The sequence below is a fragment of the Bombina bombina genome, chromosome 11 (assembly GCF_027579735.1).
Source record: "Bombina bombina isolate aBomBom1 chromosome 11, aBomBom1.pri, whole genome shotgun sequence".
Lineage (NCBI taxonomy): Eukaryota > Metazoa > Chordata > Amphibia > Anura > Bombinatoridae > Bombina > Bombina bombina.
Window position 1 is genome coordinate 178141838 of NC_069509.1, and position 12187 is coordinate 178154024.

Consider the following 12187-nt stretch of genomic DNA (forward strand, 5'->3'; position numbering starts at 1 on the left):
GATAGATAGATATAGGGTTTTCCCACTGGCAGCTAGAGGGCTACAACTTCTTGCAAGCAAGGGATTAAAGGGATAGTCTAGTCAAAATTAAACTTTCATGATTCAGATAAAGCAGCAATTTTAAGCAACTTTCTAATTTACTCCTATTATCATTTTTTTTTTGATAAAGTGAGAGCGACTGCCGACCCCCTTCATTTAAAGATAGAGATAGTTAGATAGATAGATAGTTAGATAGTTAGATAGATAGATAGTTAGATAGATAGATAGTTAGATAGATAGATAGTTAGATAGATGGATAGATAGTTAGATAGATAGATAGTTAGATAGTTAGATAGATAGATGATAGATAGTTAGATAGATAGATAGATAGATAGTTAGATAGATAGATGATAGATAGATAGTTAGATAGATAGTTAGTTAGATAGATAGATAGATAGATAGATAGATAGATAGATAGATAGATAGATAGTTAGATAGATAGTTAGATAGATAGATGATAGATAGATAGTTAGATAGATAGTTAGATAGATAGATATAGGGTTTTCCCACTGGCAGCTAGAGGGCTACAACTTCTTGCAAGCAAGGGATTAAAGGGATAGTCTAGTCAAAATTAAACTTTCATGATTCAGATAAAGCAGCAATTTTAAGCAACTTTCTAATTTACTCCTATTATCATTTTTTCATTGTTCTTTTGGTATCTTTATTTTAATATAAGCTTAGGAGCCGGACAATTTTTGGTTCAGCACCTGAGTAGTGCTTGCTGATTGGTGGCTACATTTAGACACCAATTAGAAAGTGCTACCCAGATGCTGAACAAAAATGGGCTGCTCTTATACTTACATTCCTGCTTTTTCAAATAAAGATACCAAAAGAACACATACAAATTGATAATAGGAGTAAATTAGAAGTTGCTTAAAAGGGACAGTATACAACAATTTTCATATAACTGCATGTAATAGACACTACTATAAAGAATAAGATGCACAGACACTGATATAAAAATACAGTATAAAACCGTTTAAAAACTTACTTCCAGTTTAGCTCTGTTTAAAAGGTTACTGGAACACCCACTGCAAGTGGGAAATAAGACCCTCCCCCTTCTTTTGCATATGAAAAGACTTTACACAAACAGAAGCAAGCTGGAGTAGGTATACGTCGGTATTCTCCTAAAACTTTGGGGCTTGGTTTGGAGTCTGAAAATCAGAGCAATGTTATTTAAAAATAAGCAAAACTATACATTTTAAAAAATTCCGTATGGGCTATATAAATGGATCCTCTACAAAACATTTATGCAAATAAAAAATTAGTGTATAATGTCCCTTTAATATTGCTGCTCTATCTGAATCATGGAAGTTTAATTTTGACTAGAATATTCCTTTGAACTTTATATATTTTCAATATAACCCCCCCCCCCCCCCAACAAAAAACAAGTTTAGTGAGCGTACAAAAGCTTTGAAAATCCCTTCTTACCTAATACAGTTATCTGGATCATTCATGCAGTCCGTGTTACACCTGAATCTCTCCCATGTCATCCAGCCCATTGGTGGGGTTCTCACTAAGCCATTGTCCAATGAGGAACAAAGTGTGGATAGACTGAAGACGATGCACAGTGAGACGAGCCACATCCTGCTCCTTTGTTCTCTGCAATGAGAAGTTCATGAGCTAAATTTTATATCCTAACTCTTATCCTGAAATATGCGATAAATTAATCTTAAATAGATTACACATACATGACCAGATTACAAGTGGAGCGCTAATTAACACTCCTGATCGAGCGTTAATTGCGCTAGAAGCTTTTCTCACTCGTCAAGTTGCGCTTGTATTACGATTTGAAAGTAAACTGTTTTTGTTCGAGCGCTAACCCACGGAGCGCTAGAATGCAAGTCTGTCAAAAGAACAGTCAGCAGAAGCTTATATACAAGGTAATCACAGAGGTAAAAAGTATATTAATATAACCGTGTTGGTTATGTTGGTATTACTAGTTGAAAGTAAACACGATCGCTTGAGCGCAATTTGCGCTAGAATGATTACCGTCAAGTGCAAAACCCCACAAAAAACCCGTATTGCTTGTGTGCAAACATTTGCGCTCCACTCGTAATCTGGCCCATAATATTTACATCAGAGTTGATCAATTTAAAAATACATAAACCTCAAACCTTGTTAAAAAAAAACAGGTTGTTTTAATTAAATAATAATATTAAAAAAAGACTAAAAACAGCCCTTTCCCCCTCATGCTAGCATGCAGGGTAATATATTTTATGCTTTTTTTAATTTCTCATAAAAAAAAATATTATGCAGTTATTAAAACATTTACAGCATGCTTTATTTATTTTGTCCACTTTGTAGCACCCCCAGCAAACCATTAGAACTGCCACAGTCTAATTTGCCTTATTGTTTTTGCATCCTTTGTTGAAGGAGCAGCAATGCACTACTGGGAGCTAGCTGAACATAGGTGAGGCAATGACACTAGGCATATACTCTATGAGTAGCCACGAATCCGCAGCTAGTTCCCAGTAGCACATTGCTGCTCCTGAGACTACCTAGATATGCTTTTTTAAAAATGGATACCAAGAGAATGAAGTAAATTAGGTAAATGAAATAAATTGGAAAGTGGTTTACAATTGCATGTTCTATCTGCGTTTTGTGTTTCATGTCCCTTTAAATCTGTCATCCTACTAATTTATAATGCTTGGGGCCCCACCAATGTGTACACTTGCTAAGGTTTTGCTCCATAAACCTTTTTTTTTTATTATCATCATCAGGTATTTGTAAAGCGTCAACAGATTCACAACATGGGCGGAATACAAGATAACATTTACAGGGATCAAATGGGTAAATGGGTTGTCGCACTGTTGTAGTCGGCTCTTATTTAGGTGATCTACAAACAGCTGGGCTCATAGGCTTACATACTAAGGGGTTCAAGGGGATAGCAATGGAGTTAGTGTAGGCTGTATGCATCCCTGAACTAGGGGAGAGTCTTGTGGAGCGAGGCAGAGAGTTCCATAAGATGGGAGCCAGTTAGACTTTGCACAAAAAGGTTTTCTAGAACTAAAAGTCTGTACTTTGCTCATGTGTAAGCAGGGAATTTCCTGTTTTACAGCCGATACCATTTCAGAGATATTATTTGTGTCCATGAATTCATAAAAACATTCAGAATTATTTTTTTTCTGAGCGTCTGGAACAACATTTCTCAGAGTCTTGAGCTCTAACAAAAGCAGTCACATGTTAACAAGTCACAAGTCTTGGTGTTTAGGGACGTCCTGCTCAGCAAGTTCTGTACGAGCACATCAGCTCTAGGAGAGGCCGGGGTAAAGGTGTGGCAAGAGGAAAACCCCAACGTTGTATTTCACAATCTTCTAATACATCATCTTACTCTTTAAAGGAACATGCAAGTGCAAAAAGATGTTACTCTGTGTTGGTGTTTAACCCCTGCAAAAGTATTAAACACACAGTTAAAGTCAGCTCAGTAGCACCAATGCACTGCGGGGAGCTGAACACACCTGGCAAGCCAATAATAAGAGGATTTTATGTATAACCACCAAGCAGCTAGCTTCCAGTAAAGCATTGCTGCTCTTGAACCTACCTAGGCATGCTTTTCAACAAAGGACACCAAAAGAACAAACCACATTTTATAAATAGTAAAGTGAAAATTCTCTGCCATTTTAACTTACATCTTCCTATAATGATAGGACACATTACATGAAATAATTTATTTCTAACGCTGCCCAGTAGTTCACAGTGTAGCTTTGCAAATATAGAATGAATTAGAATGAGCAGCCTCTGCTTGGCATAACAGACGCACCATTTAAAGGGGCGTTGAACTCAGAACATAGTTCCCCATAGTATGTAAAGTAAATAATATTGTCAATATATCAGTAAAACACTGTGCAAACTAACAAGGATATAGACAAGAGACCAAATAGGCAACCAAAATAAGAATAAAAGTCTCAGGTGCTTGATTGTAGAGGATCACATGAAGACATACTGTATGTGGAAGAAAGGGATAAAATAGTAAAGTATGTTAGGATTAATTTATCCAGCCCCAAAGGGAACGTATAACTCATATTGAGGAGAGCTATAACTAAGCTATTAGTAATGGTGCAGGTAGGTATAAAGCACCATGGCTCGCAAGGATACAAAGAATAACATTTACTTTATTCAAAACAAGGACAACTGAACAGACCATATTAGTCAGATAACTTATAGGCGTACATCCAGCTGTTATGAGTGTACAGTCAAAACGGCTTTAAAATTAACAAGAACGGTAGCCCTTAAAGTGCTGACTGTAAACAATACAAATGTCCATATGAGTCCCCAATATCCGATGTACGTTTCACTAGTCCAAGACCAGCTTTTTCAAGCTATGTACTAATTAATGCTTGGAATAAGCACAATACTATCCTAGGTACTAATTAAAGGGACAGTCAACATCAGACTTTTTGGTTGTTTAAAAAGATAAATAATCCCTTTATTACCCATTCCCCAGTTTTGCATAACCAACCATAATTACCTTGTATCTATGCCTCTGCAAATTGCCCCTTATTTAATTTCTTTTGACAGACTTGCATTTTAGCCAATCAGTGCTGACCCCTAGGAAACTTCACGTGCGTGAACTCAATGTTATCTATATAACACACACATGAACTAACGCCCTCTAGTGGTGAAAAACTGTCAAAATACATTCAGAGTAGAGGCACCAACTGAGCATGTGCAAGAATTCACACAATATACGTATATGCATTTGTGATTGGCTGATGGCTGTCACATGATACAGGGGGAGTGGAAATAGACATAACTTTGAAATTTGTCAGAAAAAAAAAAATAATCTACTACTCATTTGAAGTTCAGACTAAGGGGCCGATTTATCAAGGGCTGAACGGCCCCTGTTTCTGCACGAGCCTTAAGGCTCGCCGGAAACAGCAGTTATGAAGCAGCGGTCTTAAAACCACTGCTCCTTAACGGGTCCGCCACCTCTGAAGCTGCAGACATCAATTCGCCCGATCCTATATGATCGCGCTGATTGACACCCCCTGCTAGTGGCCGATTGGCCATGAATCTGCAGGGGGCGGCATTGCACAAGCAGTTCACTGCCAGACAATGATAATTCAGCCCCTTGGTGCTATTGCATTGTCTTGTTATCATGCATTTGTTGTTTATGCAAATCTACTGTATTTAGTGGTCCTTTACACACTATGTCAGGAGTACTTCCTTAAATGCTGAATAAATAATTGCTGCATGGATTTAGGCTCAGCTTGATAAATTATTTTATGTATAGCTTGTGGTATTTTGGTAGAATTCTGCCCCATGTAGCTGCTGGGATATCATCGTGGACATAATGTGGCCACAGCAATACAGAGCCAACAACTGTCCTGCGTTTTACCCCCTTCCCTATAAATGTCCTAAAATCACCTGCCACAAATTATACCAGATGGTTTCTATTGTCATTGGCTCTATTTGAAGATATTTAATAAGGATTTGTCTTTTTTCATCAAATGATAGATCACATGATCATCTAGAAATCATACGGTTGTCACATGACCCTCTAGATATCATAAGGTTGTCACATGACCAACTTGATATTATGAGTATCACATGACCCTCTAGAGATCATATAATTGATAGAAGAATATCAACCACTTGCCTTGCTAGACATTTGCCCCTCTGTGTACTACACTCATCATTACAAGCCCAGAAATATTATAGATTTTAGAAATAGATATTTAAGTTTATATTCCCTCACATAGCCAGTTGGAAAAGCAGAGTTAAAATTATAAATAAATAAAAAAACAACAACAACCTTTCTCCTGCACTAAATCAGCATGAGATAATGATTGGCAATAAGATCTCAGCTGTTTCCTCACTCGCCTGCACTTTTTTCTGCTATGTAGAGCTCCAGAAAAGTGCACACCATCTGCCTAACTAGGTATCTATTCAACAAAGAATACCAAGAGAACAAAGTAAATTTGATAAAAGTAGTAAGTCGGATACTTTTTTTTTTTTCCTTTAAATTTTATGCTCTGTCTACCAATTACAAAGCAGCTCTCTGTAGTGCATTGCTTCTCTAGAGCTGACTTTAACCGTGTGTTTAATCCCTTGGCATGGGTTAAACATAGTAATATACAAGTGCAACAATAAAATATTCTAACACAGAGTATTTTACTGTTTTGAGTTTATTGTATTTTGTCTCTAAGTAGCACAATTAACATATCTTTGCAGAGCAGGAGCAAACCCCTTGACAAGCCTTAAATATGTTTATCTGATTATCTCTGCTGTGGTCAGTTAAGGACAGATATGCATCAGCTTTGTAGAATGGTGTAGTGGATTTTCTAGGATTTAAAACCTGACCCTACATCATCTCTAAAGTAGTTGAAAAAAAGCACAAGTTAAATTACACAGCTGGTAAAAACAATTAATGAGGGGAACTTCCGGGTGGCGGCCATGACAGGCTGCTTAATTGCTAGCTGCTAAAGGCTTCTACACTAATCTGGCTAAAATCAACTTTTATATACATCATCGCTTGGTTAAACACAGTACAAGAGGTTCATCTGAAGGAGCCCTTTAATTAAAACTAACTATTACTCCGACCAAAGGCAGCTACAATTTACTGGAGACTTTCTGAGGTTGAGGCCTCCTAACTAACCCCCCGGCGGAGCGCCTTCGGGCCTCTGTCGTTAAGAAGTACTTTAAGAGTACAGATCCTGCCCATCTATAGCGGGGATTAATTTGTCAAGCATACCAGATGGAGACCGAGGACGCTATTTTACTTGAGCAGATCACCAACATCTTGGAGGAACATTTTGCTCGTCTCACAAGAGCATTAAGTGCAGCATGGGGAAAAGATGGCGACACAGTCCCGCAACACAGCATAGGCATAGTGAATGTGTTACCGCCTAGCCCAGAACATGTTAAGGAGGATAACCTTTTAGTAATAGAGCAGAGTGAGTTACCACTAACCGATGCGTGCCATTGAGAGAGAATGCTGATATTGGGCGCCGATGCGTGTCCTGAAGAGATGGGGTAAACTCTGGTATCGCAACCCGACTCCCTGATGCCTTACATTCAACCCCTACAATAGTTGCGGATCGTTATGCTGCCCTGAAGAGACAAGAAGCGCAGTATAGCACCGTGTCTGCGGATGCTTCACTTCTGCAGGTAGTTAAGACAACCTCAAGAGTGAACGGGCAACTGCCTAATGAGGTAAATAACACAGCAGCGGTCCCGCATTGTATTGAGCACAGCCTGCTACGGAACTCTAGTTCTTCGTGGCTTATTTTGAGAAGTCACTTTCAGAGAGCCTGCTTGGACCTTTGTTGTGGTCCTATATACCCCACGTCCAACATTGTTGTATTGAAGACCGGTGTAGGTTAGCTGGCAGCATATACGTGGATTATGGAGACAAGTAGTAAACTCCTCACAATTTCTTATGTACGCAAACAGGTAAAGCCACACAGACTTTTGTCTATTCATTTGTGAACTCAGTGTGGCCTGGACTCAAAATTGTTACTTGCTCACAGTTGCAAGTTAAATAACGGTCTTTCTATTAGGCAACACTTGAATATGATGCTGCTTGACTATAAAGTTTACCCATTTTTACCAGATTATGGTTTCCTATAGGGGCTGCAGCAGCGACTTGCAGATCTCCTTTATTTGTGTAACTTTGTTTTTTGGTTGTTATACACATCTTGGCTAGTTTCTTACCTACTATGAGAGCTGTAGAAACAAGAGGCTCAGTTAAGCACCTTACCTGCATAGACTTTTTGACCTCTCCTCTGTGAACTAAATGTGGCCTGGACTTACAATTATTACTTGCTCAAAATAATAAGCTAAATAGTAGTATTTTTGTTAGACAACACATGATCATACAGCTCCAGCGTTCTCTACTGGGTAATGGTTTGCTATAGTAGTGACTTATAGATGTTATATCTTTCTTTAACTCTGTTTTGTTTTTTGGTTCCTCTGCACATGTATGCTAGTTTTTTGTTTACTATAAGAGCTTCAATCACATATATTTCCGCAATAACCTTATATAGTCTCACCTACTCAGAAATAACAATTCTATTTCCATGTTGCCTTATCTTGATGTTTTTGGCTGCTTTGAATGGTACCTAATACTCACCTTTTGATGTGGAGGTGAAAGGGGGTCCCGCCGTCTGTAGCCGGGGTCGGTGAGCCCCCAGCACCAGCGTTATATATGGAGGTATCTTGCGACTGAACGCATGCCTGAGATGGCTTGTTCACCATTAATACTAACTTGGAGGCTCTAGATGACTCGTCCCATATGAATAGTATATAGGTTATTTACTTTATCTCTGTACCAGTTAAATGTCTCCCCCTTGAAAACCTATAGCTCACACTACATTATGTGCGTACCTCAGGGGAACCACTGACTAATATCTGTATCCATACCCCTATTGATTATATATCTGCAGGAGCCTAGCACCGTTCTTCCCAAACATATGTATATATTTATAGTCCCATCTAGTGTTGGTGCTGACGGCCCGCTTCTCACAGTATAAATCTAGACCTACTCACACATTCTAAACTCCTCTGGTAGACTCCATGACAAATATTCCACAATATAAAATTAAAACCCGAGGTTCAGATACTGAGATCCAAAAGTGGTCTCCTACAGTTGAGGTAACCTTCTGTTATTTTTATCATTTACTACATATGGTAAGAGGTCCAAGAGTGGCCTTTTTGAAAAGTTAAGAAGGTTCAAATAATATTCTTATGGGCGTACTGTTTAATTGGTTTTCTTCTCTTCACAGCAACTGTAAATATTACTAACTGTACGTTCAATTTTATTGTGTAACCTATGCAAAGTATTTTGTTGTAAGCAATTTAAAATGTTGTAATTCACTATTTGTATGCCTAAACTGTACCTCAATTAAAAAATAAAACAAAACAATTAATGAGTAGCATTTTCTGATGTACTTCTATTATCAAATTTTCTTAGTTTTCTTGTTATCCTTTGTTGAAAAGCAGAGAGATAAGCTCAAGAGCGTGCACGTGTCTGCAGCACTATAAAGCAGCAGATTTGAAACAATGTTATGCATTAGCAAGAACACTAGATGGTAGTGCTATTTCCTTTCATATAGTGCTCCAGAATGTGCACGCTACCTATCTAGATATCTCTTTAAACAAAGAATAACAAGAGAACAAAGAAAATTTGATAATAGGAGTAAATCTTTATACTGGGAGCCGCCATCTTGGTACGCACGTATTGTTGTATCCTGTGACAGAGGCAGTTCACTTTCACAGATCACTGACAATGCTGGTTTTTAATAGCTGTACCTTGTAACTTTAATTAGTTCCCATAATAACTAATAGAGTAATATTTTGGCAGTTTTTTTTTAATCAGTTCAAAAGATAAATAACTATAAAAAGCCCTGAGACATAATATAGAGAAATGCAGCCTCTGAAAAATGATACAGCTCCCACTTTGTGATGTGCGGACTAAACGGAAGTGTATGATACGGCATGCCAAGACGATATCACTGATCTGTGAATGTGCACTGCTTCTGTCACATGCAGGGCCGGATTGGCCTACCAGGGTACCAGGAGATTTCCTGGTGGGCTGCAGAATCTGGCGCTGGAAAGCTATAATTTAAAAAGGTGATTAATGAATGCAATTGGGTTGTAGGGTTGCTATATAACATCAATCTGACATTTCTATTTAATACAAAGTAATATAATTTAATTCTGAAAAAAAATATTGGGGAAGGCGTTTTCCAGTAATTCCCTTTGAGAAAAATGGGGCATTTGCTTTCTACCGACTTAACGGAAAATGGGACTGATCTTCATATTTTTCCAAGGCTGCCTTTTATTCCCTGTCCGACCCTGTTCACATGGTACCAGAATACCTAAAGCAGGGGTGCCCAATAGGTAGATCGGGATCTACCAGTAGATCCCAGCCGATGTGATCAAAATGATGTGGTCAAGTTATGCGATCTCAACACTGGGGCATGAGTAGAGTATGGTTGCTAGGGATACCGCTTTATCTACTGCAGTGTGTGAAAGGGCAGGTCATGAAACAGTCTGATGGTCGGACACGAAAAGTGCTACAGGATTGGATCTTGAGGGACACCGATTACAACCAATCCATGTAGATGATTTTTGAACGGCAACACAATTGGCCTATCAAAAGCATGGCTGAGGGTAAGCGTCAATAGATAGAAAAAGTAAAAGGCGGAGGCTGCTGTGCTATGCTAAAGGAACAAGTCTGATTGACGTCTGGCAAATGAAGGTGTTGACCCGGTAAGAAATGGTCTGCGTGGCACGCTATTGAATTTATTTGTGTAAGCCTCACTGGGTCAGATCAGGTCAAGCCCACGGCGCAAAGTAAAGGGGTCAGTGGCAGTAATTTAAATGCAGTGTTTTGTAACATGGCACAAGGGGTTGCTCCTGTTAACTCGAATTAAAGTCAGCGCTACTTTTGTCGTCAGGATTAATCTGTTGCATCTTTATGCTTTTGCACATCCATGTGTTGCTAAATCATGCAACCTTAAAGGGATATGAAACAGACATATTTTTCACGAGTCAGATATAGAACATGCAATTTCAAACAACTTTCTAATTTAATTCTATTATCATTTTTTCTTCATTTTCTTGGTATCTTTATGTGAAAAAGCAGGAATGTAAGCTTAGGAGCCTGCCCATTTTTAGTGAGTAGATCTCGTTGAGCTGGTCATTTAAAAAGTAGATCCAAACACAAAAAATTGTGGGCACCCCTGCCTGATAAGGCATGCAATTTTAAACAACTTTCCAATGTACTTTTATTATCAAATTTGCTTTGTTCTCTTGGTATTCTTTGTTGAAAGCTAAACATAGGTAGGCTGACATGCTAATTCTTAAGCTTTTGAAGACCGCCTCTTCTCTCAGTGCATTTTGACAGTTTTTCCAGTTATACAATGCTAGCTCATGTGTGATTATATATATATAAACACATTGTGCTCACTCCCATTGAGTTATGAGTCAGCACTGATTGGCTAAAAGTCTGTCAAAAGAACTGAGATAAGGAGGCAGTCTGCAGAGGCTCAGATACAAGGTAATCACAGAGGTGAAAAGTGTAATACTGTAACCGTGTTGCTTATGCAAAACTGGGGAATGGATAATAAAGGGATTATCTATCGTTTAAACTGTAATTAAACTGTAAACACTACTCAATTTTAAAGATGTGGTACTAATAAGTATGGAACTGACAAATTACTTATGTCTGTTTTCTATTCCGTGGCTCTCAGGGGACACACAAAACCCTTGGTGAAGAATCACCTATGTATAAACACACTGCTACAATGTGCTTTTTATCTCTACTACACAGTATCAGTACAATATGTAGAATTACATTCCTTCTAGATATGATGGTTAGTTAGTAACTAGCAGTCAGTAGTCATTACATACCTGCGAGCCCAGGATTCTGTAGCATGAAGTGATGATACACTGTGTTCTGTAATTGGAGTGAGCTACAGGAACCCGGAACTGAAAGCCTCAATCACAAGACCAGCTGTGCAAGTTCTTTTGTTTGTGTAACTTTCAGCCATAGGTTTTCATGTTGCTGCCATCTGCTGTAGAAGTAACAGAACTAAATCAACTATTTACATTTATGTTCACTGCAAAAAAACACAACATACTACATTCAACATTGACAAGGAAGGGACAGTGACAAATGGATAAAAAGAGAAATTCAGTGAAAAAGTTAATAGTAACCTACATTCTGATGGTTTTACTTCTGCAATTAAAGGGGCATTCCAGTCAAAATTGGAATCTGCATGGATTCATTTCAGTTTTGAATAGCAGCATTTTTGTAGTATACATGTATTAGCAAAAAGGCTTCCAATAAAAGCTATAGCTGTTTAAAATGTGTATTTAAGTATGCAACGTGCACTAGCATTTTAAACACAGCACTTGCTTAAAGAGCCTAAGGGGCATGTACTATCGGTTAATTACTCAATTTGTTAATTGCTGACATAATACAAGTCCCGCTGGTGCTGTGAGCAGCTGCAGTATTTAAAATGCTGAGAATATTTAACTATGCTTCACACGCAGAGAAAAATGTTTACACTAAAACAGTGGCATTTTTGCCAGTACATGCATGTTGCAAATATGTTTCTATTCAAAGATGTAATTAATCTATGTGCATTTAAATTTTAACCGGAATGTCCCTTTAATGCATGTAATAAGAGATACA

General features: G+C 38.1%; 1 protein-coding gene across 1 annotated transcript in view; it reads right to left on the minus strand.

Moving 5' to 3' along the window:
* The window catches only part of NAGA (alpha-N-acetylgalactosaminidase), a 37502-nt gene extending 25957 nt beyond the window's left edge, over positions 1–11545 (minus strand). The window contains exons 1-2 of the mRNA XM_053694455.1: positions 11401–11545; positions 1471–1641 (exon numbers count right to left, since the gene is read on the minus strand). Coding sequence (XP_053550430.1) covers positions 1471–1625 — 155 coding nt within the window. The 5' untranslated portion in view covers positions 1626–1641; positions 11401–11545. The remainder of the gene's footprint in view (positions 1–1470; positions 1642–11400) is intronic.
* Between the last annotated feature and the right edge of the window lie 642 nt (positions 11546–12187).